Raw genomic sequence first — 25,568 nt, forward strand, 5'->3', positions numbered from 1 at the left:
CATAAACATCTAAATTTACCTACGATCTACTTCCTGCTACAGTAGGTGACACATTTTGGCACAATGTCCAATAAAACTGATCGTAAAACTGGCAAAAGAAAACACGTGGTTTCTCCTGTCCAGTGCCTCTGTTTGTTGTGACAAATGGTGTCCAAGGTGGCATTAAGGTTTAGAAGAATAAGGACTTGACACATCCTGTCATCTGCAGCCATAAAAAGGTTGTCAGAGGTCACTGTGCTGCGTTCGCAAAAGCCAAGCTAAAATTGAATTTAATATGGACGGTATATACAATTCAAATATTAATCAATAGTCATTTTTACAGTTTCTGGAAGGTGAATTATTATTATAGACTTAAGGTTGTTGCCCTTATTAGTATTACATTGTCAAAGAATAAATATTGTGATTGAATTCTTTACATTCTCACCAAAAGTTTATCCTCAAGATCTGATCAACATGAATTCACTTTCACACAAAATATTTACAAAGCCTATTTTTTAAAGTATTTAACATTTCACAGTGTTTAAATCCATGTTGCCTGGCTTGTAGTCTTCTTCTTCACTGGTTTTGTTTTGAGGCATTGTTTTGCATTGCAACACTTTACCGCCACCTGTTGGTCACTGGAGGAGCATGTAAGGTAACAAAGTCTACCTGTTTAAATATAGCTCCACAGTGCAACTGTTACTACAAGTCCAAAACTTTTAAGCTGTGGTTGTTGTTGCATTATCACCAGTAAACTGAGGATCACACTGATTTACTTCAATTAGAGCATGAACTAAATTAAAGCAAAAATCATAAAACCCCGTCCAGTTTCACAGAAACACAAACTCACCCGTCAAAACAAACAAAAGTCAAACGTCTAAGACATTCTGAAAAAAAGCAACCATGAATGAGTGTCGGAGTGAAAGTCCATCTGATGCCTTCACTGCTGCTCGTCACGTTGAGCTCAGTATGGTTTCCTCTGTTCAGACACATGAAAGCATAAATACAGAAATTAAATATTGGTTTGATGGGTAATTCAAGACACAATAAATTTGTTTTCATTTCTTTTCTTACCTGCCCTGACCTCTTCTTTACTGTGGAGGAAATAGAGATTGTTTTTATTTAATATAGGCATAAACACAGTGTCACATGATTTTAATAAAGATGTTCATTATATTATTCTATCCAATAGGTTAAGGTCAATGCAATGGAGCTGCAGCTATTGTTATTCAGTTTTTTATCTGAATGGGCTCTATGCACAGCTCCACTACTTCCTGAATTTAAGGCAGCTCTTTTATTTCCTGTCTTACATTATTGGACAAACTGATTAATCCAGGTGTGTCTGACCATTGTGACTACTCAGACACACCTGGATTAACCAGTTTGTCCAATAATGTAAGACAGGACATAAAAGAGCAGCCTGCAGTTCAGGAAGTAGCAGAGCTGTGCATAGAGTCTATTGGTTGCCTTATGAGTTTGTGAAAGAGGGGCAGGTTATACAGGTTACAAGATTATTGTTCTTTCTTCTCCTTTTTATTCAAGATTTGTATTTACATTTGATTGTTTTATTTGTTCAATTAATTATATTATATCACTATGCATATTTTGAATGGAGCAATGTAGTGAAACAAACTCCCTTAGTGGGTTTTATTTTCACTCTGGTTCTGATGATGTCATGCTTCACACTCACCTGAGTACAGGTAAATCAGCATTATGCACAGGAATCCCACCAGAGTAATCACGACGACACACAACATGAGGTTCAAGGCCAGGCTGCTTGGCTCTGGGCAGAGAGAACAGACAGGTGAGAAGACGTCAGGTGTCAGTCGTGTTCCTCTGCTGCCACCGTGTGGTAGCTCGTTGGTACTACAGGTGGGTTTCCCCTCTCACCTTCCACAGTGAGGATGAAGCTCTTCTTGATGGGCATCCTGAGGGAGCGGTGGGAGACGCTGCAGGTGAACTGTCTCCCCGAGTCTTTGAGCTGAGCCTGGCGGTAGAAGAACGCCGACACCGAGTACGTCTTGTCGTTGTTGTGTTTGTGGCTCGACAGCAGAACGTTCGGGAGCTGTTTGGGCAGAGGAGCGCCGACCCTCTGACCTACCGCCGCCGGGTCCTGCTCGTACCAAACGATCTCCACATCCAGAGGGTAGTAGTTCTCTGCGTCGCAAATGACTTTGTGGTCCTCGCCCTCCTGCAGGACCAGAGTAGGTCCAACGTTGATGGAAACTCGAGGAGGCTCTGAGGACAGGAGGGGGTAAGAGGTTTCTCCAACAATCAATCAATAACCTTTTGAGATCTATGCTACTTACTTTCCATATGGACACATAGGTTTGTTATAAATATAATTACATTTCATTAGTATGATTGTATACCAGTTCAGGGTTCCCACTCTTTTTTTCTTTTTTTTTTACATTAAACTGTAATATAAGGTGGAGGCTTAAAAATAAGCCCATTGTGGCTTTTTGCCTCTCCCTGCATGTCCTGTTGTTACCTTTTCATGTTTTATGTTGCAAAAATAAAAATTCAAAATTCAATAAAAAAATTCTTGAAATCACTTTCCAGGACTTTTCCAGGACATTTTCAGCTGCTACAGTCTGACATGTTATCACGCCATACACTAATACATCCCTGTCCCATTCAGGCTTTGGAGAATTGTTCTTTTCGACAGTTGTACCTTATTTGTATTTGTAGATGTGCAATCTATAACTCTAACTTATTAAATAATCGCTTAAATGCTTAGAAATTATATGATAACTCGCTAGTTTTCTCACCAGGTACTTTGTTGGAAATGTCAAAAAGAGCTCTGGAAGCTGATATCACGATGTGATAAATAATTTTCCAGAACAACTTAAGAAAATTTTACTTTTTTTCTCATTTTCAATTCCATGACTGGAAAGTTTTCCAGGTTTTGAAGGGCACACGGGAACCCTGCAGTTATGCCCCTCTCTCACCTTCGATTTGCAGATTTACATCCAGATTGACGAACAGTGGATTCACTGTCACTGAACAAATGTACGTCCCTTCGTTGTTTATCTTGGTGAGGGGGAGGACGTAGGACATGTCCCCGGCTGCCAGGCTCTTCGTGCTGACCCCCGACCCCTCCGTTTTCCCCGAGCGGCTGTTGTGTCTGAAGAGTTTGTTTCTCTCCCCGCGGTGTTGGTAGTGCCACTCCACCGTGATGTTTGGACCCTTGTGGTCCAGAGCGAACTGGCAGTGAAGCTTTTGTTGGGAGCTGAGGGTGGCCTTCACTGATGGAGACTGTGTTTTAATCACCATGGCAACTGTGGAAACAAGTGAGACAGATTTTAGATGGTTTTAGTAGGGATGCTCCGAGCGATCGGCCGTTTTGTACCCTAAACAGTGTTACAGTGTTATGTTCACATTATGTTTGTTTGCCTGCTTGTGCTTTTCGTTTATGTCCAGGCCCTCTTACTTCCTGTACTACATAGGGGACCACTGCTTGCTTACTAGCCGGATAATAGGTAGGGCTACACATAACTGTTTTATTAGTGAGCTACTCAGATGAGTATCAGGAGACATGCTGATCAGCAATCCAATCTGTAACGGCCACTCGTAACTTCCGACCCGTGAACTCGTACCAGATCGAACTGGTACGACTTCACAGGTCGGAAAAACACGAGTTACGAGTTGCCTTGAACGCACCAAAACAGTCCTCGTGCCTATGTCACCACATTCACGCGCATCCCTTGGCTGCACACACAGCCCTGCATGCCGTTCTCTCTCCTCATTGGATAAAAACTGTAGGATACGATAAATGTTTTCTCCTCGGCTCAGAGCAGAGCAGAGTGACTGACAGACCCGTGTTTCGGTCCAAACACTCTATGTAAGTGATTGCTGTCGGAAGATATAACTATTTAAGACTTATATTAACACAAAAATATCGCTTACTTCTGCTTTAACTTTATTTCATCTATTGAAATATATTACATATGTTTTGATCTATCAAATGGAACTAGTTTTGTGTCACCATTTAGTATTGGCTTGTTCTTGACAGAGCATGTAATGTGTAATCAAGTTTTGTGTTACTCAAATAAGAAAGTTGTTTGTATCTATTGTGTATTGTATCTATTTCAGTAAAAGTGTTTTTACTTCTTTAGGTGGTGCACAAGGCTAGATCGTAAATACAGGACATGAAGGATTATTATTCTCCCATCCATTTGGTGATCTGTATCGCTAGATTTATGATTACTGTGATCAGTAATCAGATCGGCTCCAAAAAATGCTGATCAGAGCATCCCTAGGTTTTAGTTAACCTGCATTATGGGAGCGGTGTTATTAAAAGACCGTGGGTGTTACCTGTGGTTGTGAGGATCTCTCTGTCGGGGATGGCGGGCCAGCTGCGGTAGTCCTGCTGTCCTGGAGGGGGCTGGTCCGACGGGTGTCTGAGGAAGCCGGTGGCTGTGAACAGGCCTTTACTGTGTTTGATGGTGCAGCTGAACCAGCGGTTGTACTCCTGGGGCTGCTGGACGGGCCAGCGGATGTGGATGCCCTCAGTGCTGTACCTGCGCACCTCACACTCCAGCTGCTCGGCCTCTGCCCCATCCATGTAGCGCCGCAGGTCCAGTTTAGATCCTAAAACAGAATAAAATGGAGTAAAAAACAATAGAATACAAGCAAAGTCTGTGACGTTAATGTGCTGCAGGTCTTACCACCGGTGACCAGGAAAGTGATGGCCTGTGGGTTAACAGGAGAGTCTCCGCTCTGACCAAACTGCAGCATGGCCTCTCTGTGGATGAGCTGAGTCTCATAGTGACCCTCGTTATTCAGAGTCACTCGCTCATCAATGAACTGACAGGGCAGCCATGACAGCTGATGGACACTCAGGACTCCTGAGAGACAAAGAACAACACACAACCAATCAGTGTGGACTGGATAACATACAGTTCATTGCAAGATGATATGGTTTAGTATGGTGTATGGTATGATATGATACAGTGCAGTAATTGTATTGCATTGTATAGTATTTTATAGCATATGGTGCAGTAAGTTAGGTAATACAAGTAATAATACTAAGTAAATTTGACTATGGTATAGTATTGTAGGCTACTGTATTGGAGTACAGCAGAGAATAGCAATATGGTGCAGAAAACTACATCAGAGTATAGCATAGTACAGTTGGACAGTACAGTGTAGCGCAGAAAACTACGTCAAGTCAATTACAGTATTAGTGCAGAACAGTACAGCGTACAGCATTACAGTATGTTGCATGATGGCATATTGCAGTATAGTTTAATATAGTAGTACGGTATGTGCAGTAAACTACAGCAGTGTACAATATAACAATGTTTTAGTATATTATAGTATAGTAGGCCTATAGTACAGTACAGTGATCATTTCATTCAAGTTTAAGCTTGTCGACATACACTTAGACGCACACCAAACCGAAACACCACAAACGACGTGTGCGACGCTATAGTCTGTAACTCACCTTCACATAGGTACATGTAGAAAATGATGTTTAGGATCAAACCCATCATGATTGTGCATTGGTGGATTCAGAAATCCCCTCGTTCAGGCGCGACGCGGCGGTCTGTTCACAGCTGAAGTGACTTTCACTTTCACCTTTCTCGAAACAAAACCTGCAGATCTTGTCACGTGATCTAAAATATCACATTAAAGTCGGTTTATCATGGTTTATCTAATATATAAATTAAATACAAACTGTGTATTAAACAGGTTGTGTTATTATTTAAGTCGTGTAAACATAGTACTGTACAACTAAACGCCATGTTCCAGTTTGCACATGGGTTCATGTTGACACCGTCAGTTCCCGGTTCGTCCTGCGGCGGCGCTGTGACCGCGGCGGGTTCCTCTTGTTTCTGGAGTCGTTGACCCGGAACAGCGGAAGCGCTTTATACAAAAGTTTTTTTGTATTTAATTTATTAATTTATTTTTAATTTAGCTATATGATACAATACAAAAAGGCACTTTCGTACAAAAGGGATAACTCACTTTAAAAACATCTGAGGAGCAGAATCAAAGCAGACAACACTTCTGGTAAGCAATTTACTATCTGAACAAAAGATGATTCATGTTGTCAAAGAATAAGGACTTTATAGGCTACACACCATCATCGGCAGTAGTTAAAAGGTTGTCAGAGGGGTGATAATTAGGCAAAAGACAAACTAAAATTAAATTAAATTGTTAATTTTTACAGTTCCTGTAAGGTAAATTATATTTATACACTCCAGGGTTATGTTTGTACAGACTTCAACCTAAAAAGCCGCTGAGGCCGCTTTTATTTTATTTTATTTTATTTTTTTACCCATGAAGATGCCACTAAATATGGTAACATAAATTAAACAATCAAAATAAACACCAAAATAACCCTCAACCTTAACCATCAGAAAAACACATTCATGGCTCCTACAATGTTATGAAGAGAAGGTCTACACCCGCTCTTTTGTAAAGTGCCTTGAGATAACTTTGCTGGAAACTGGCACTACATGAATAAAATTGACTTGACATGGCCCTTTTCATTATTGTTACATCGTACATCGTCAACAAATAATTAATACATCTTCTTCAATAAAAAATAATAATAAAAAGACCTACTTCATTAATCCCCAAAGGGAAATCTATTTCAGATTCAGCATTTCTCGCCAAAACACCCTGAGTTCATCCTGACAAACACATTTAATGTTACTTCAAAATAAAATATTTAAAACGCCTATTTTTAAAAAGTATTTTACATAATGAAAGTGCAGTGCAGTGCATTGTTTTTTGGGATTTTTTGTATGGTATTTTTCTGCATACTGACACTTTACCGTGACTTGTTGGTCACTGAAGGAGCCTGTACCATGTGTCCAAGCCTTTACGCACAGGTAAACAAAATCTACCTGTTGAAAAACAGCTCCACAGTGCAACTGCAACTACGAGTCCAAAACTTTTAAACTGTGATTGTTGTTGCATTGTCACCAGTAAAGTGAGGATAACTGTTAACACACTGATTAACTTCAGCGTCACAATTTGAGCATGAACAAAATCAAAGCAAAATCATAGAGACTTTTAAAACAAAAACCCCGTCCAGTTTCACAGAAACAAAAACTCACCTGTCAAAACAAAAAACAAGTCAAACGTCAAAGACATTCAGAAAATAAACATGAGTGAGAATCCGTGTGATGCCTTCACTTCTGCTCGTCAGTAGTAGCTATGGTTTCCTCTGTTGAGACACATGGAAAACAGAAATTAAATATGAATTTGATGGTTAAGTCAGGACACAACAATTCTGTTTTAATTTAATTTCTTACCCGCAATAATTTATTTTTTGCTGTGGAGAAAATAAAGATAAAAATTACTCTTTTAGGCATGAACACAGTGTCACAGTGATGATGATTTAATGAAGATCTTCTTGTGTTTTCATTAGCAGTCAAATATTCAATCATAATTTCTCCCCTGGTTATTCTTTACTTTACTCAGCCCTTTATGAACTGTAGTTTAGGTCCGGGAATAATAAGTTTACATATAGTTTAGCAAAAGACACATAAACAGTTTTTCTGCATGTCTGACAGTAAAAGTAAATAAGAAAAAAAAAAACTATAAACTGTGGCTCATAACAGACCTAAAACTGGAAAACTCTCCTCAACTCTACTGTCAAATAAAGACAGATAGCAATGTAACAACACAATTGCTGTGAATTACGGTAATAACGTTTTTTGACTCTGATTCCAATGATGTCATGCTCCGCACTCACCTAAGCGCAGGTAACACAGGACTCCCACCAGTGAAATCAAGACAACCCACACCATGAGGTTAAAGGCCAGGCTCCTTGGCTCTGAGCAGAGAGAACAGAGAGGTTAGAAGACGTCAGGGGTCAGTCATGTTCCTCTGCTGCCACCGTGTGGTAGCTCGTTGGTACTACAGGTGGTTTTCCCCTCTCACCTTCCACAGTGAGGGTGAAGCTCTTCTCAATGGGCATCTTGAGAGAGCGGTGAAAGACACTGCAGGTAAACTGTCTCCCTGAGTTACTGAGCCGAGCCTGGAGGTAGAAGGACGCCGACATCGAGAACGTCTTGTCGTTGTTGTGTGTATGACTCGAAAGGTGAAAGTTTGGGAGCTGTTTGGCCAGAGGAGCTCCGACGTTCTGGTCTGACACCTCCGTGTCCTGCTCGTACCAAATGATCTCCACATCCAGAGGGTAGTAGTTCTCTGCATCGCATATGACCTTGTGCTCCCAGCCCCACTGCAGGGCCAGAGTAGGTCCAACGTTGATAGAGACATCAGGAGGCTCTGAGGAGAGAAGGGGGTAAAATTAGATTAAACATTTAAGGCCAAGAAGTTTCTCCAACATCAATACCCTCATCATCATGTTTCCTAGCACATCCACTATGTTCGACTGAATGACAACCAAGAAAAGTTTTGTGACAACTGGAGGGACAGTGGACAGCACGGAGAAGGGAACCCAGGAAAGGAAAGAGTTAGCAGTCCAACCTGCATCATCTGCAAGGAAGAACCCTAACAAGCTACAGATTGACCCACAGAGGGGTCACACTAATGGAACCAGAGGTGGGGGGTGGGGGCATCGGACGAAGTAGCCTCCAGCAAAGAAACACAAGCTGTTTGAGGGGAATGCAGCCAGAATCATCAAGGCAACAGCAAAGGGAGATGAAGAAGGACGACTCCAGAACTTGACGACCATCTTTTCAAGTTTTGCGGCTAAGAGGTGTAGTATCCAATGGAAGGCTAGCAAGTCCACTTGCACCAAGAACCGTAGAGCAGACAAGATCCAACAATTATCAAAAGAACGGCAGATGCTGGCGAAGCAGTTAAAGCCAACAAACCGCAGAAAGCCCTCTTGGAAAACTAGGATGCAGCAGCAGGGGGCGTGGACCTGCATGTCAAGGGCAAAAGCAAACTTCCAAGAAGGGGGATGCTGGAAAATATTTTGAGCCTTGGAGAGGGCTGCTACTGCTGACAACACAATCAGGTTCTAAAGTCAGTGGCTGAGGCCATTCCCATTGGTGTGGCCAACAACATACACATCCACAGCCACAGAACAATCCCTTTTGTAAGTTTCCAGACCATGTAACATCTACCTCCTTGAGATCAGATGTGGTGCTGCTAACATCTAATTCTTCGAAGCAAGTCGTCTTATTGGAACTGACAGTCCACATGCACATTGAGGACCTGGATGTAGAGGCTTTGCTGCCCGCTCTCTGTGCAAGATCGACACCGTTTTTGGCTTCACAATATGAACTGCAAAGAAGACAACCATCAAGCCCACCACAGAGGCTGCAGAGAGAGCATCTAGGTGGATTTGGGCCTGATCAGCCCTGGTTGGGGCGCCTGAGAGAGGTTGTCTGCTGTTGCGAGCCGAAACACCCGAGGATCTCAGGAAACACTCTCTCACCTTCAATGTGCAGCTTTACATCCAGACTGACGAACAGTGGATCCACCGTCACTGAACAAATGTACGTCCCTTCGTTGCTAATCGTGGTGTGTGGGAGGACGTAGGAAATGTCCCCGGCTGCCAGGTTCTTCATATCGACCCCTAACCCCTCCTTCTTCCCTGAGCGGCTGTTGTAGCGGACGAGTTTGTTACTCTCCCCGCGGTGTTGGAAGTGCCACTCCACCATGATGTTTGGACCCCTGTGGTCCAAAGCGAACTGGCAGTGAAGCTTTGGCTGGGTGTTTAGACGAGCTATCACTGATGGAGACTGTGTTTTAATCACCATGGCAACTGTGGAAACAAGTGAGAAAGATAGGTTTTAGATCAAATGCATTATGGGAGAAGTGTTACTAAAGGCCGTGGGTGTTACCTGTGGTTGTGAGGATCTCTTTGTCAGCGATGGCGGGCCAGCTGTGGTAGTCTGGTTTCCCTGGAGGCGGCTGGTCCGACGGGTGTCTGAGGAAGCCGGTGGCCGTGAACAGGCGCTCTCTGTGTTTGATGGTGCAGCTGAACCAGCGGTTGTACTCCTGGGGCTGCTGGACGGGCCAGCGGACGTGGATGCCCTCAGTGCTGTACCTGCGCACCTCACACTCCAGCTGCTCGGCCTCCGCCCCCTCCATGTAGCGCCGCAGGTCCAGTTTAGATCCTAAGATAGAATAAAATGGAGTAAAAAACAACAAAATAGATAGGAGCTCTGTGTCTGTGATGCTAACATGCTGCAGGTCTTACCACCGGTGACCAGGAAAGTGATGGCCTGTGGGTTAACAGGAGAGTCTCCACTCTGACCAAACTGCAGCATGGCCTCTCTGTGGATGCGCTTAGTGTCATAGTGACCGTCTTTGTTCACAGTCACATTCTCGTCAATGAACTGACAGGGCAGCCATGACAGCTGAAGGACGCTCAGGACACCTGAAAGACAAAGAACAACACACAACCAATCAGTGTGGACTCCTAATTTACAGTTCAGTGTAAGATTATATAGTTTAATGATCACTGACTTTCACAAGACGGTGGAGTGTGTCAACACAACTGACAACAAACTGAACTTTGAGGCAAACTGTGAAGCTGTTTATAAAAAAGGAGACCAGTGCCTGTACTGTTTGAGAAAACTGTTGTCTTTCCACATCGACAGAACGATGTTGACCTTGTTTTATTTGGCTTTTATTGAATCTGTTTTATCCTTTGTCTTGTGTCATGGTTTGGAAACCTGACGCAGACCATTGTTTTTCACTGTCTGGCTGAGCAAGACACCTGAATTTCCCTACAGGGACTAATAAAGTATTCTTTGACTTTGACTGTCCCTTAAAAATAAAAACTGAACCAAATTGTGAAATGGTTGACAAGGCTGCTTGGAGAGGCCCAGCTTTATCCACCACCCTTGTACACTAAACAGATACAGAGGATGGCTGGCTCTGTCCTAAACGATGGCTCCTCCCACTCTCCCAACACTGAGTTTCAGTTGCTTCCATCGGGCTGGAGGCTCATGGTACCAGCCTGCTAAACTAACCCGTACAAAAATATTTTTATTCCGGCAGCCATCTGTCAAATTAACACGGGGAAGAAACTTGGAGAGCTGTTGGTTTTATTTGTTTGATTTTAGTCTTTTACCCCTGAGCACTGTTGTCACTTTATAGGCTATGCCCTGTTACATGTCCTGTGCTGTTTGTAAATATCATAAATGTAAATGTTAAAGCTGATTCACTGCAAACAAAATTGATCTGAGGGTATAAAGTAACCTTTGACCTTTCAGCACAGCATAGCAGATAGTATTGTATTGTATCATATAATATTGTATGCAGAGTTTTAGTACAGTATGGTGCAGTACATTAAATACAGACATAGAATATTATAGTACAGTACTGTATGGCATAAGTATACTTTTGTAGAGCAAATATTGTGCTGTCAACTAAGACCATCACAGTATAGCATAATGAAATATAGTATTGTACAGTACAGTATAGTTAAGTAAACTAAGTAGTGAAGTAATAAACTACAGTATAGTACAGTACAGTACATTAGAGTACATGACATAATATGGTGCTGAAAACTCGGTACATCGCAGTAGTACAGTGCGGTGCCCTTTAGTAAACTACTCCAGCAGCACAATATGTTGCACAGTACAGTAGTAAATTAAGAACAGCATAGTATAAGTAGCCTATAATGTAGTGAAATATAATAGTATACGTGCAGTAAACTACAGCGCGGTGTAGAGCAGTGCATGCAGTATAATGTTTTGTTGTGCAGCGCTCATTTAATCGTGTCCTGCAAGTCGTGTTGACTGACACACACAGAAACCCCACACCCACACATCTATATCTCACCTGGACATAGGTGCATGTACAGAAGGATCTTCAGGATTAAACCCATCATGATTGTACCGACTGGTAGAATCAGAAACCCCCTCGTTCAGCCGCGATGCTCAGATCTGTTCACAGCTGAAGTTACTTTCACTTTCAGGTTTGCAGCAACAAAACCTTTTGATCGTGTCACGTGATCTACAGTATCGCATTGAGGACAGTTTGTCATGTGTCTAGTACATACGAATTAAATACAAACTGTGTCCTAAACAGGTGGCAAAATTATTAAAGCCGTGTAAACATAGTACAACTAAACGCCATGTTGCACAGCTTGCACATGAGTTCATGTTGACGGCGTCAGTTCCCGGTTCGTCCTGCGGCGGTGCTGTGACGTCGACGGGCTCCTCTTGTTTCCGGAGTAGTTCAGAGCTCTGTCTGGAGTAGTTGACCCCAGAGAGCGGAAGTTTTGTTTAATTAGTTTTTTTCATAATACATCCATGTTTTGTTTTTTTATGAGAATAAGATGAAATCATAGACTGTATATGGATGCAATACAGAAAGACAGTTTTATACAAAAAGAATAAATCGCATTGAAAACAACTGAGCAGCAAAATCAAAACTTACACACAACTTAATTTTAATATTTTGAACATAAGGATGGTGATTGATGATGTCAAAGGACTTTGTAGGGCTTCATCATCCACAGCTGTTAAGAGGTTGTCAGAGGTCTAATATTTATGCAAAAGCCAAACTAAAATTTAATTATTTCTGGCAGTAGATGTACAATTTCAATGTTAAACAATTTTTTGCAATTCCTGGAAGGTGAATTATATTTATACTCTTAGGGTTATGGCCTATGATGTATCATCAGTGATAAAGAAAATAGACTTAATATGGCCCTTTTTTTAACGTACATTGTTAAAAATAAATAAATAAACAGAAAATACACAACACTATACACAACAAAACTATTTTTCTTCAAAGAATGAATAAAAACTAACAAGAAAACAAATTAATTCAGCGGAACTCTATTTCAGATTCAGCATTCTCACTAAAACACCCTGAGTTCAGTCTGACAAACACACTCGTGTTTACTTGCACAAAATATTTACAGAGCCTGGTGCATGGTTCACATCCATGTTTGCTGGCTCACGGTCTTCTTCACTGGTTGCGTTGAGATATTATTTTGCAAAGTAACACTTCACGGGAGGAGCATGTAGCTACAATGTTTAAAACTTTTGGACTCGTAGTAACAGTTAGGTTTTGTTCAAAAGGTTTTGTCTGTGCGTTAAGGCTTGGACACTGCAATTGTTGGTGCATTATCACCAGTGAAGTGACAAGTGAGGATCACTGTTCACACACTGATGAACTTCAGCGTCACAATTTGAGCATGAACAAAATCAAAGCAAAAATCAAAAAACCCCGTCCAGCTTTACAAAAACACAAACTTACTTGTCAAAACAAACAAACAAACAAACAAAAACTACGTGTGAATGAGTGTCGGAGTAAGAGTCCGTCTGATGCCTTCACTGCTGCTCATCAGTAGTATGATTTCCTCTGTTCAGACACATGAAAGTAGAAATTTGGAAATTAAATATTGGTTTGATGGTTAAGTCAAGACACAACAATTTTGTTTTAAATTAATTTCTTACCTGCACTGATCTTTTTTTTTTTCCTGTGGAGAAAACAGAGATAATAATTACTATTTTAAGCATAAACACAGTGTCACTGTGATTTTAATCAAGATATTATTTCGATCATACTTTCTCCCCTGGTTTATTTATATTTATACTTTACCTGGACCTGTATAAACTAACAAGAAGTTTACATATAGTTTAGAAAAAGTCACATAAACATTTTTTCTCCATGTCTAACAGTTAAAGTAAATAAGAAAAATAGATATATTGTGGATCATAACGTACCTAAAACAGGAATACTTTCCTCTCCTCTACTTTATTGTCAGACATGGACAAATAAAGACAGATGGCAATGTAACAACTGCTGTGAATGAATGAAGTATTTTTGACTCTAGTTCTAATGATGATGTCATACTGATTCACACTCACTTGAGCAGTAACTCAGCAGCATGCACAGGACTCCCACCAGTGAAATCAGAGGGGCACACAACTTGAGGATGGTCCAGCTCCTTGGCTCTGGGCAGAGAGAACAGACAGATGAGAGGACGTCAGGTGTCAGGCATGTTCCTCTGCTCCCACTGTGTGGTAGCTCGTTGGTACTACAGGTGGGTTTCCCCTCTCACCTTTCACAGTGAGGATGAAGCTCTTCTCAATGGGCATCCTGAGGGAGCTGTGGGAGACGCTGCAGGTATACTGTTTCCCCGAGTCCATATGCCGAGCATAGAGGTAGAAGAACCCTGACACTGAGTACACGCTGTTCTTCTGTTTGTGGCTTGACAGCAAAACGTTCTTGAACTGTTTGGGCAAAGGAGCTCCGACGCTCTGACCTGACACCTCTGGGTCCTGTTCGTACCAAACGATCTTCACATCCAGAGGGTAGTAGTTCTCTGCATCGCACATGACCTTGTACTCCTCACCCCAGGGCAGGGCCAGAGTAGGTCCATCTTTGATGGTGACATTAGGAGGCTCTGAGGAGAGGAGGGGGTAAAATAAAATGAAACATTCAAGGCAGGTTTCTCCACCTTATAACATCAGAACACCATCTCTTCCAGCAACTGCCCTATGGGAAAAGATACAGAGGATCTCAGGAAACACTCTCTCACCTTTGATATGCAGCTTTACATCCAGACTGACTAACAGTGGATCCACCGTCACTGAACAAATGTACGTCCCTTCGTTGCTAATCTTGGTGTGTGGGAGGACGTAGGAAATGTCCCCGGCTGCCAGGCTCTTCATATCGACCCCCGACCCCTCCATTTTCCCCGAGCGGCTGTTGTAGCGGACGAGTTTGTTTCTCTCCCCGCGGTGTTGGAAGTGCCACTCCACCATGATGTTTGGACCCCTGTGGTCCAAAGCAAACTGGCAGTGAAGCTTTTGTTGGGAGCTGAGGGTGGCCTTCACTGATGGAGACTGTGTTTTGATCACCATGGCAACTGTGGAAACAAGTGAGAAAGATAGGTTTTAGTTAAAGCAGAACTACCGTATTTCCTCTAATAGTAGCCGGTATCTATTTAATAGCCGGGTCTGTTATAATGGCCGGGGGCGTGGTTTACACGAACAAATAAAGGCCGGCCCCAAATACAGGCCGGGTCAATGGGAAAAAAACAAACAAACAGAAAAAACCTGAATTTCAGTCACTGTGGATGCACTGGTCTCAGGCGGCCAAACACGGATGCAGTAACCCACAAGTGCCAGCAGATGGCAGTAGCTAGATCTGAAGTGCCACATGAACCCACGCTTCAAGGAAACAGTGAGTGAGGACGACCTCATCCTCTGCTTCCGAGATGGTCAGCCATGCAGCAGCGGAAGGCAGGCTCTCCTGCAGCTCCGACAGCGCACGGAGGAGAACAGGTGTCAGGACGCTCCAGAGGAAGATGAGGATGAACTGCATAATAATGAACTTGTGGTCCTTGATGATGAGGAGAATGGTGAGGATGGAGATTTTGAGGAGGAGTGACCATCTGTAAGTGCACTGTTGTTGATATAGGCGATATCCTGTAGTTTTTTTGTGTTTGGATTTTGCCTGCAACTGAATGTTGTCATTTTATACGGCAGCTATACCGTATTTGATTATAGCACGAATGAGTTCATGTTTATATCAAGGGAGCCTCAAATCTCTTTATTTCATGTTGTGAATGTTGTGAGAAAATCATATTTTTGTTGGATTTACTCCCAACTGATCTGACAGGTAGCCTATTTAACTGCGTTGAAATATTTGTCGGCGTAATTGTTGTTCAAATTATACCTCTGGTCATGGTCATTCAAGTTAAATTGTTAATAGGATGTGTAACAGTTACAGCTACATCATTACCTTTGACTAGGCTATTCAGTGAAGCCTACACCAAGCCAGCTCCGCTTAATAATTTCTGTAATACTGTAGGCTACTGTACAGTAGTTCTATGTTAATTGTACGTGCCTTCCGAATTTTCCAAATAAATGGACTGGGATTTTCAGTTCAAACTGACATGGTGTTACTTTTATTTATTTATTCATTCATTCTGACCACTTGTGCTCCAGCGTTTATTAGCCTAATCCTGTCCAGCTGATCGCTGCTGTTGCGGTACCTGCTACAGTAATGTGTAAAAAAATATAATTAATTGTAGGCAGAATGAAAACTGAGCACGGTAACTGTCAAATTTGAGCACCAGCATGAAACAGAGGAAGAAATAATAGCCTCTCTCAAATATAAGCCGGTCTCCAATACAGGCCGGTTCCCCTGGGCAGCTAAAGTAAATAAAGGCCTCGGCCTCTATTAGAGGAAATACGGTATGCAGGATTTGGGCTGTAATTATTGTGGCTCAGAGTCACTGTGATGGTTGAGTGACCTGTTATGAGGTGAATGGGGTCTAGGCCAATGCGCTCAACCCCCCCACTGGCTGAAAACCGCACTTGCAAGATCAATCGTCCGTCTCGGTGTTACAAATCTCGTCAATGGATAGAAGTATCGCGAGAAACTGCCTTACGGCAGTACGAGATAAGAACGCATATGACGTCATGCATGTCACGAATCGTGATTGGTTTGAGTTCGGAAAGTCGGAGGAAACCATGGAAACATGAAATGTTTGTACTGAGGAAGTTCAGCTTGTGGCTAACGGGGAGCTAATGCTAACACAGACACACACACCATGGGTCTTTTATAAGATAATGTAATACATCATGACACACACACACATCTTCGCGTTTTGGAACATTTATTCATGAGTGTATGTCTGTGTCTTTGTGTCTGTGTGTGGCCGTATTAGCGTTAGCTCTGTGCTAGCGTTAGCTCCGTGTTAGCATTAGCTCCGTTAGCTCCGTGTTAGCATTAGCTCGGTGTTAGCAGGGCTTAGCAAACAGCAGTAAACACAAGCACGTGTAGGGGGCGGAGGTGGTGGCGGCGAGTTTTTTTTTTTTTTTTTTACGACAGTGACATGTGCCTACCAGAACTGTGGGGGAGCTCCGGAGAGGAAAAAAAAGAGAAACCAACGAAGGAGCGAGCTATTTCCGGCCGACTTGCATAGTTCTGCTTTAAAGGGACAACGAGGAGTTTTGGAAAAGCGAAGCGTTTTCACACTACATTTATGAGCCTCCGCGCACCGTGAAATTCTTTGAGTGGCGCAAGACGAACTCATGTTTTCATTCATCAAGAATTAAAGTCAGAGGTTCAAAGACGATCGGACACTGTCGTAGTTCCGACCATAAACGGTGATTCGGCAGCGTTATTCTCATGACTGGGGCCCATTAACAAGTGTGGGTAACGTAGATTCATCCATATTAATATAGACTTTTTTATTGTTGCGGATGGGGGAATTTTTCGTTCTGCCGCTGGAGAAACTCCTCATTGTCCCTTTAACCTGCATTATGGGAGCAGCGTTATTAAAAGATGTGGATGTGGATATTACCTGTGGTTGTGAGGATCTCTTTGTCAGCGATGGCGGGCCAGTTGAGGTAGTCTGGTTTCCCTGGAGGGGGCTGGTCCGACGGGTGTCTGAGGAAGCCGGTGGCCGTGAACAGGCCCTCTCTGTGTTTGATGGTGCAGCTGAACCAGCGGTTGTACTCCTGGGGCTGCTGGACGGGCCAGCGGACGTGGATGCCCTCAGTGCTGTACCTGCGCACCTCACACTCCAGCTGCTCGGCCTCCGCCCCCTCCATGTAGCGCCGCAGGTCCAGTTTAGATCCTAAGATAGAATAAAATGGAGTGAAAAACAATAAAATATAAGAAAAGATAGGAGCTCTGAGACTGCATGTCTTACCACCGGTGACCAGGAAAGTGACGGCCTGTGGGTTAACAGGAGAGTCTCCGCTCTGACCAAACTGTAGCGTGGCCTGTCTGCGGTTGTGCTGAGACTCATACTGACCGTCTTTGTTCACAGTCACTCGCTCATCAATGAACTGGCAGGGCAGCCATGACAGTTGATGGACACTCAGGACTCCTGAGAGACAAAGAACAACACACAACCAATCAGTGTGGACTCCTAACATACAGTTCATTGCAAGATCATATGGTTTAATGTAGCATAGCATATAATAGCAGATATGATCACTATTGTATAGTATAGGGTGGAGTAAGTTAGGTGCAGTATTGTATTACATTCTGTTGTATTGTTGTATAATAGTACAGATGGATAGTAAGTACATTTTACTATTGTGTAATAAAAATAGTAATAGTGTAGTATTGTATTGTAGTACAGTATGGTGCAGTAAATTAAATAGAGAGATAGCATATTATAGTAGAGTACAGTACTGTAGGCCTATAGCATAGTATATTTTGTAGAGCAATATTGTGCTGTAAACTAAACACATCACATAATAGTGTAATGAAGTATAGTATAGTATAGTATAGTATAGTAAAGTAGGATACAGTATAGTGTAGTGGTGAAGTAAACTAAGTAGTTGAGTAGTACTTTTATAGTATTGTACAGTAGGCTACAGTGCAGTGAGCATGGTGTGTAAAACGTAGGTTAGTCACATAGTATTGAAGTACAGTATGGTGCAGTACATTAAATAGCATATTATAGTACAGTAATGTATAACATATCATAGTTTTGTAGAGCAATATTGTGCTGTAAACTAAGACCATCAGTATAGTGTAATGATGAAGTATATTATAGTAAAGTACAGTATAGTGAAGTAAACTTAGTGGAGTAGTAAACTACAGTACAGTACAGTAGAGCAATTGCAGAAAACCTAGTACCTAGTATCACAGTATAATAGTGCAGTGAACTATGTATAGTATAATAGCAGCACAGTATGTTGCATAGTAGCTACAGTAGTAGGCTAAATTACCTACAGCATAGTATAAGTAGGCTATAATGTAGTGAAATAGGTAGTACCCTACAGCGTTGTGTAGTGCAGTAGCCTACACAGAAACACCACATCCACACATCTGTAACTCACCTGGACACATGTGCATGTACAAAAGGATCTTTAAGATTAAACCCATCATGATGGTGCCCACTGGTAGAATCGGAAACCCACACGTTCATCTGTTCACAATTGAAGTTACTTTCAATTTCATCTTTGTCGCAACGAAACCTGTTTGATTATGTCACGTGATCTGAATGAGAATATATGCTCAAACCTATTTTACCCGGCAACAAGAAATACAATATTCCAATTGGCTGATAGGTCGCTTATTCAAACCGGCTGTATGGATGGACTAAGCCGAGCAGTCTGCCTTGATAAATCTGAGGAGTGGCAGTGGAGATTCCTGAGGAGCTGACCAGTCTGAGGAAAGGAAACCGCAGCCTGTTAAGAAGTCCAGTCACCTAACCACATCTGGAGGAGGTGCAACTTCTCCTTCGTGCTCGGGCGGATGGATGTTTGTTTGGTGCATCCCCCAGCTGTTGCAGTCCTTTACATGCAACTCGACTCGAAATGCACGGCCACGCCCCCTGAGTGTACGCTGGATTTGCTCCGATACCGTGTGGGCGGGCACTGAGACTCCAGTTGACCCAATCCTAAATTTGATGACGAAAAAAAAAGTCTGGCTAATAGTTTTAATATGAAGAAAAAAAGATTAACTAGTCCCTAAGTTAATTTACACTAACCTGATAAAATACACAATTCATCTTGAAATGACTGCAAACTGGCTATGTTGTTTTTTAGAGACAGGGCAGGCGTATTTCATTTTCAAATTTTCTATTGTGTTGGTTATGTAATTTTCAATTTTTCTATCTGTATTGGAGCACACCTGCATAATCATTTTTCGGCAGGGAATTAAACTCTATTTCCGTTTATGATTGGAAACACCTGCCGCTCATACAGGATTTACAAAACTGACAGGCCACCTCAGCAGCTTATAATCAATATCAATAGCTTAGTCTATTTTACAATGCCTTTATGTGCAATATTATTATTCATGCAATAACAACGTGTCGTGTAGCTGGATTGCATACAGATAACGGCAGATTCACACGTTGCCCCGCCGTTGCCACCACCAACAATCCCGATCGATTCATATGAACACAGGTGATCCACTTACTCGGTAGAAACGGCGATGGTGTGGAGCTGAACACGTTTAAGAAACAAGATTTTATACCTTTCCAAAAATGAAAATCTTATTCTGCAGTGAATTATTTTGTAAGATTATAAATTCAAGTCAAAGTTTGAAATTTGATATTCATCCACAAATGTACATTCCTTTCCCTCCATATTGTGTCTGAAGACTTATCAAACTATGTCAGAAATACTAAACTGTTCTTATATGTGGTTGTGCTGGCATACTGTACAGCAGGGGTCATCAACTAGCCTATATTTGTTGAAGGGCCAGAATCTTTCTCAACAGACACCTTGGGGGCCGGACATTCAAATAGGCCGAGATTGAAATTAAATTCACCCGTTTGCCTAATAATGTATTTGTTTATATTCTATTTTACCTGTAAACTCATAATTTTCATTGATACATATCTTTGGTGTTTGGAATGATATAAAATGAAAAATCTTGACAGCTGGACTTTCAGATCCTCCCACATGCTGGAGCTTTACACTGCTGACTTGCCCTGTGATTTTCAGCCTAAATATGAAAGGAGGCTGACAATCTGTTCTGATGATAGTCAGTAGTCCTGAGTAGTCAGTAGTGTTTCCCTTCTATAATACCATTCTACATCTCGGAGGCGACGTTTTTCCACACATGGACAGAGCTCAGTGGGAAACAGTAGGAGAGACACAGGCCGAGGGGGAACCGGGACAATTGCCCCTCGGGGATAAATAACGTTTTTTGAATTGAATTGCACACCGGAGGGAGAAGCAGGTCCGTGCAGCTGTGCGCCACGGACGTGCAAAAAAAACAACAACCGAGTGGCATCAAACACGCGCTGCTACCGCATCGTTTTTGGGTTGTGAACGTGCATGACACGCATCTACACTGAATGGGTTTGAGTGCGCAAAAGACGCTACATGGCCCGCCTGTGCACACCCGGTTTAACCAAGGCGGCGGCAGCTCGCCTCTGCAGGCTGGGAAACCCTGCAGTCCAGTCGGCTCCCTAAACTTTTACGCACGGGGCTTTGGTTACCGCGGTGTTTCCTTATCCCAGCACATTGACTTACAGGCGCACACTTTGAGCGTGTCTGCGTGTCTCCGTGTCCCAGCGCATTGACTTACAGGCACACACAAACAGAGACCGAGAAATATAATAGCTACTTTTTAACTATTAGAACTCAGTCGCGGGCCGGATAGGAAGGTTCGGCGGGCCGGATTCGGCCCGCGGGCCGCCAGTTGATGATCACTGCTGTACAGTGTCCTGTAGGGGCCTTCCAGACAGGAGGAGTGTGGTGTATGCACTATTCATAAATCAAGTTCCAGGCCCAAAGACTGAATTTTAATATTAGTGAGAGAAACAAAGAAGCAATACAGGCAAGTCGGACCAATATTTGCATCTTGTTACATTTCTTATCCTGAGCAGACAAAGCATCGGAACAGTAGGATCAGGTGAATCTCCTTCTGTGCAGTGATCCTGAAGAAAACCTCAGAGCCCTAGGGCATTTTTCTGCACCTCACAACCCAACACTGTATTTGCAGCTTCCACACATTCTGCCACATATGGAGCTGCAGAAGAAAAAAAAACATACAACAATTAGCAGAGGAGACTTACTGAAGGAAGGAAATCAGCTCACACTGTTTAAAAAACAAAAGTTCAGTACAAATGTTACCGTTCTGAGCACGGAGCCATGATGCAGCCTTCATAGCCAGCAGCTCCCACTCCTCCTTAGCATCCAACTTGAAAGCATGAAGCCAGATCAGAGCCAGAGTGGTGGCCCACACTTCCTGGTTCACCTGGTTCACACACACACACACAATTCAAACAGCAGTAAGATTGTGTGAAATAAAAGAATACACTCAAACACTTTGATGTGAGCTGTTCATACATACAGTATGATCTATGCTTTTCATGAAGAGTATCACAAGGGGGTGCCAAAGCAAAGTTTATGACTTTGCTGGGAGGTGATCATATACAGTATACTGTATGATTATCTCCTGCTGCCCATTACAGCCTCAAATTCTTCATTTAAACTTGTTATTTGTACCTTAGATGTATTTATTTATTCTAATTCATAATATTTTATGTGCAGTACTCAATCATGTAATGAGATCTAAATACATTTTTTTTCTACAAGGACTTACAGCTGAAGGTTTTGCCTTGTCCAGCTCCTCACTGGTCTTTCCCAGTGCAGCAGCCAGACCTGGATCCAGCAGCCAGCAGCCGGACGCCTTCTGCAGGGAAACCAGCTGCAGCAGAGGGTCCTTACGTTGTTTCTCAATCTTGGGGGGGTCAGCCACTCCACCCCACGTGTTTCCGCAGGCCAAATCTTTAAAAATGCAAAGGTTCAATTATTTTGAGGAAACGGGTGAGAAAATCTATCTAGAATGTATGCCACATGCATTTTCTTTCAATAGCGCATTCAGCATTGAAACAATACAAATACCTTCGTTGATATCACCGGACGTGTCGTCACACTCTTCAATTGAACATGATCGGTAACAGACATCTGTAGCAGGAAATTGCATTGATAAGCATGACACACCACATACAGTATGAACAGACAGCCAGCATCTATCTATCTATCTATCTATCTATCTATCTATCTATCTATCTATCTATCTTGTTTGACGTTGTATTTATTTAACACTTTTACCCCCTTGCACTTTAAAACTGTTTTTAAACTGTTTTATCTTTTCCTTTGTCTACCAGTAAGCACTTTGAATCTGTTATTCTATCCAGCAAGCAGAAAACTCATTAGTTTTAAAAGTATTTTATGAATTATGTATTTTATTCTTTGTTTAATTTTACATAGCTTATGATATATACTATATTTATTTAGTACTCAATGTCCTGTTTCTCTTTTATGCTGTTGTTATGAATTTCCCCTCAGGGATAAAAAGGAGAAAAAAGTATAACCTTACCTAACCTAACCTAACCTGCTGAAACAAAAATAAATACCTGACAAACCCTCCTCTCCATCGTCACCAAGATCTTCGCAGACGTCTGATAAGAAATGCATTTTTAGAAAACCAAAGGCATACAGAAAATTTCATGTTGATTCAAATTTTAAGCTTGATCCAGCCAGTTATAGAGTTATATACTCATTTATGCTTTGATTTGCCAAATCAGCAATGTCCATCGCTTATGTATTTTTGCGAAAGAATACTGTAAGTCAAAAATCATTTTACTCACCAAAACAGGGAGCAGACATTGCACAGCACCTTTGAAGCATCATGCCGCCACCACCATACACTGTGACAAAAAGAACAAGTACAATATTAAATGACCATTAGCTGTTCACAAAAATTGATAACCGATGATTATTGTGCAGCGTTGTTACCGGCTGCATTTCAGTAAAGGTCACATTATTTTTGGTTTATTCACTTGTTGCATATTTATTTTCCTTGCAGTGTGTAGTTTTAAAATGTTGAGTTGTTGCTTGTGTTTTCTGTAAATTACTTTTGTTCAAGTCATTCTCTTTTTAATATGAATTAGTGTAGTACAGACACTCTTGGCTGATCAACGCTGCAATAATAAATATGTTTCCTCATTGTTTTCAAGGTAAATTCATGCAAAACGGCTGATGCGCGTTCCTGTCAAGGGCAGTTTTTCAGCAAGCAGTCTCTGCATTTACCTCGAAAACAACTCTGTCTGGTAACGTTCTGTTATTATCTCATAGCGTGGTGAATGTGCAGGTCACAACTTGTCCACCAGAGCGTTTTGGAGTTGTTGGATTGTGTATTTGATGAGTTTGATGAGGGCAACCAAGAAATCTCATGAGCTTCCGCAGCGTAGCTCTGAGCAGCTCGCGGCTCTGCTCCGTCGTTCTAAAAATAGCTTGCACCGACAATTAAAGACCCACTCCCGTGAAAATCGTGTTTTCTGAGCTTTTCACATGTTCCTGTGGCATTTTTCTTGTGTTAGAGCACTTATCAGCAGAGAAGGAAGTGCAAAATTGCATTTCAGAGTTTTTCTGCCTTCAAACTGCTGTGAACCAATGGCAGACGCGAACTGGCAGTTTCAGGAAGACTGGAGTTGAGGGTGTCACAGCTCCAGGGGAGGGCACTAGTGCTACAAGCTCCCGCCCCGCTCTGCATCTGGCTCAGAGGTGAAAGCCTTCACAGCTCGGTGTAGCTGTCTAGGTATAATAGGTATAGCTCACCTGGTAGAGCAGCTTGCACCATGAGCAAGTACTATTTTCCAGTCTGGGATCGAATCCCAGTGTGGAGTTTTACGCTAAACGCGCTGAATCTGTAATTGTACAATGTCCAGCTGTCAGCAAGCGGGGGGGTGGGGTGCGAGGAGGTGGCTGGGCGGGTGCAGAGCAGCGCAGTCTCCGCCCACCCCCCAGAGGTACATTGCTAATGTGCATGGCTAATGAGCTGGTTTTAAAATGGCCGAAAAGGGTCGCAGGAGTGGGACTTTAAAGGTAACGAACCTCTATGACTATAGGGATTATTTGCCAAAATGTTGAACTATCCCTTTCAATTCCATCATAGTTGAATGTCATGAAGTGGACACGTGCTTAGACATATAAAGGTTTCCTGTCTTTGTCATAATAGCCAAATTAGATAGACATACACCATACACGCTAGATATAGGCTACACCACAACACATGGAACATGCATCCTCATTGAACAGGTTAAATGTCCTGTTGGCTATTTGCTCTTTGAAAAACACACTTACTGGCTGTTGGAATATTTCTGCGCATCAGAGGCCCTTCAAGCGGCTTGCTGTCACTTTTGTTGACAGCAATGAAGGCAGTGTAGGAACTGCTCACTCCTGACTGGACACTGAGCTCCACCACCTTCTGCTTCACTCCTCCATCTTGCTTTGGCTCTTCCTCTGGCTCTTCCTCATAATCTCTGTCCTCCACCAACTCTAAGGAGCGAATTACAGTCCGAGCACCCAACCTGTGGACTGTCAGTCTGCAGATAGAACAGAGTGATGATGAGATCTATGTCTAGACAATACTGTTAAAAGTATGGACAAAGACGACTTTCCAATGTACGAAAAGTAGAAGTATACCCTACTCATTTTACAACAGGACTTCCAGTTATTTGAGTAAATTGCTAATCAGCATGCTCATACTGTATACCTACTGTATAATGGCCATTATACTAAGCAGGTTCATTATTTTCTCCTTTCACTATCACAGTGTGTGTTAGCATAGCTACCCATGTAAGTAGTAAGCTTACTTACTTACATAGTACACTGTACAGTTGACCATAAAGTTAAAAATATAAAATATTTTATTTGACCTTTTCTCATGAAAAGATTGTGACAATGTGATTTAAACATATCACTGTGAAAATGAAAATACAAGTAAATTTTATAGTAGGAATGAAAAAACAAAATTAGTCCAACTTTATGGGACGCCATGTATATTTTTCATGTTATTCTGCTGTAATGTGTGTGTTTTTTTTGGTTGTTGATGTTGTTTGTTTTATTATTCAAATCATAAAAATTGTATTTAACATGAAAGCCCACATAGAAAAAAATGTTGTGTGGATATGTGCAAACATTTGATCATACTGCCTTAAATGAAGAATGTAAAAACTGCATCAGCCTTGTTTGTGACTTTAACTAATCGAAGACGGTTTTACCCCGTGTCCTCTGAAGGTTTGAGACTGAAGCGGAGCGTGTTCTCAGAGCGATGACCTGCCAGGCTGTACTTCACCGTCACTGAACCTTCTGATGCCTGTGGACTCTGAGAAAATTTCACACTGTTAGAAACCATGTATGCTTATGTAATGACACAGTGAACACATGTAATGACAATTA

General features: G+C 42.1%; 4 protein-coding genes across 9 annotated transcripts in view; all 4 read right to left on the reverse strand.

Moving 5' to 3' along the window:
• Nucleotides 1-252: 252 nt before the first annotated feature.
• Nucleotides 253-5,754, reverse strand: LOC146975801 (tapasin-related protein-like). 2 transcript variants are annotated; one of them, XM_085795035.1, is made up of 8 exons: nucleotides 5,429-5,754; nucleotides 4,650-4,829; nucleotides 4,297-4,572; nucleotides 2,931-3,260; nucleotides 1,870-2,217; nucleotides 1,670-1,762; nucleotides 1,054-1,073; nucleotides 253-958 (listed from the first exon to the last, which is right to left on the reverse strand). In XM_085795035.1, the coding sequence occupies exons 1-8, from the start codon at nucleotides 5,475-5,477 to the stop codon at nucleotides 944-946; spliced, it is 1,311 nt and encodes a 436-aa protein (XP_085651161.1). In that variant the 5' UTR covers nucleotides 5,478-5,754; the 3' UTR covers nucleotides 253-943. The 2 variants fall into 2 exon arrangements, with proteins under 2 accessions (XP_085651161.1, XP_085651162.1); XM_085795036.1 differs by having other exon boundaries at nucleotides 4,653-4,829; nucleotides 5,429-5,723.
• A 264-nt stretch (nucleotides 5,755-6,018) lies between these two features.
• Nucleotides 6,019-12,056, reverse strand: LOC146975802 (tapasin-related protein-like). 2 transcript variants are annotated; one of them, XM_085795038.1, is made up of 8 exons: nucleotides 11,710-12,033; nucleotides 10,121-10,297; nucleotides 9,759-10,034; nucleotides 9,350-9,679; nucleotides 7,882-8,229; nucleotides 7,694-7,774; nucleotides 7,251-7,270; nucleotides 6,019-7,133 (listed from the first exon to the last, which is right to left on the reverse strand). In XM_085795038.1, exons 1-8 carry the CDS (start codon nucleotides 11,756-11,758, stop codon nucleotides 7,128-7,130), a joined length of 1,287 nt encoding a protein of 428 aa, XP_085651164.1. In that variant the 5' UTR covers nucleotides 11,759-12,033; the 3' UTR covers nucleotides 6,019-7,127. The 2 variants fall into 2 exon arrangements, with proteins under 2 accessions (XP_085651164.1, XP_085651163.1); XM_085795037.1 differs by having other exon boundaries at nucleotides 6,021-7,133; nucleotides 10,118-10,297; nucleotides 11,710-12,056.
• Nucleotides 12,057-13,684: 1,628 nt separating this feature from the next.
• On the reverse strand, nucleotides 13,685-18,793 carry LOC146975803 (tapasin-related protein-like). The gene is made up of 6 exons (XM_085795039.1): nucleotides 18,699-18,793; nucleotides 17,555-17,734; nucleotides 17,204-17,479; nucleotides 14,426-14,755; nucleotides 13,946-14,290; nucleotides 13,685-13,838 (listed from the first exon to the last, which is right to left on the reverse strand). Exons 1-6 carry the CDS (start codon nucleotides 18,745-18,747, stop codon nucleotides 13,732-13,734), a joined length of 1,287 nt encoding a protein of 428 aa, XP_085651165.1. The 5' UTR covers nucleotides 18,748-18,793; the 3' UTR covers nucleotides 13,685-13,731.
• Nucleotides 18,794-21,124: 2,331 nt separating this feature from the next.
• The window catches only part of LOC146975804 (von Willebrand factor A domain-containing protein 5A-like), a 51,967-nt gene continuing 47,523 nt past the window's right edge, over nucleotides 21,125-25,568 (reverse strand). The window contains exons 13-20 of one of the 4 annotated variants that reach the window (XM_085795045.1): nucleotides 25,391-25,494; nucleotides 24,471-24,712; nucleotides 22,976-23,035; nucleotides 22,742-22,786; nucleotides 22,227-22,289; nucleotides 21,925-22,109; nucleotides 21,453-21,576; nucleotides 21,145-21,348 (exon numbers count right to left, since the gene is read on the reverse strand). In XM_085795045.1, coding sequence (XP_085651171.1) covers nucleotides 21,269-21,348; nucleotides 21,453-21,576; nucleotides 21,925-22,109; nucleotides 22,227-22,289; nucleotides 22,742-22,786; nucleotides 22,976-23,035; nucleotides 24,471-24,712; nucleotides 25,391-25,494 — 903 coding nt within the window. In that variant the 3' untranslated portion in view covers nucleotides 21,145-21,268. Of the gene's footprint in view, nucleotides 21,349-21,452; nucleotides 21,577-21,924; nucleotides 22,110-22,226; nucleotides 22,290-22,741; nucleotides 22,787-22,975; nucleotides 23,036-24,470; nucleotides 24,713-25,390; nucleotides 25,495-25,568 lie in introns of all 4 variants that reach the window. The other 3 variants (XM_085795044.1, XM_085795043.1, XM_085795042.1) reach the window with 3 other exon arrangements.

Source organism: Trachurus japonicus, chromosome 13 (assembly GCF_045865225.1).
Source record: "Trachurus japonicus isolate A0001 chromosome 13, Traja_1.0".
Taxonomy (NCBI): Eukaryota; Metazoa; Chordata; class Actinopteri; order Carangiformes; family Carangidae; genus Trachurus; species Trachurus japonicus.

Coding starts and splice junctions, on each gene's coding strand:
- LOC146975801 (XM_085795035.1), bottom strand. CDS start 5,477: ATGATGGGTTTGATCCTAAACATCATTTTCTACATGTACCTATGTGAA. Junction 2,218..2,930: donor TGTAAATCTGCAAATCGAAG/GTGAGAGAGGGG, acceptor TCCTGTCCTCAG/AGCCTCCTCGAGTTTCCATC. Junction 1,763..1,869: donor CTTCATCCTCACTGTGGAAG/GTGAGAGGGGAA, acceptor CTCTCTGCCCAG/AGCCAAGCAGCCTGGCCTTG.
- LOC146975802 (XM_085795037.1), bottom strand. CDS start 11,758: ATGATGGGTTTAATCCTGAAGATCCTTCTGTACATGCACCTATGTCCA. Junction 10,298..11,709: donor GTACATGCACCTATGTCCAG/GTGAGATATAGA, acceptor TTTGTCTTTCAG/GTGTCCTGAGCGTCCTTCAG. Junction 8,230..9,349: donor TGTAAAGCTGCACATTGAAG/GTGAGAGAGTGT, acceptor TTCTCTCCTCAG/AGCCTCCTGATGTCTCTATC.
- LOC146975803 (XM_085795039.1), bottom strand. CDS start 18,747: ATGATGGGTTTAATCTTAAAGATCCTTTTGTACATGCACATGTGTCCA. Junction 17,735..18,698: donor GTACATGCACATGTGTCCAG/GTGAGTTACAGA, acceptor TTTGTCTCTCAG/GAGTCCTGAGTGTCCATCAA. Junction 13,839..13,945: donor CTTCATCCTCACTGTGAAAG/GTGAGAGGGGAA, acceptor CTCTCTGCCCAG/AGCCAAGGAGCTGGACCATC.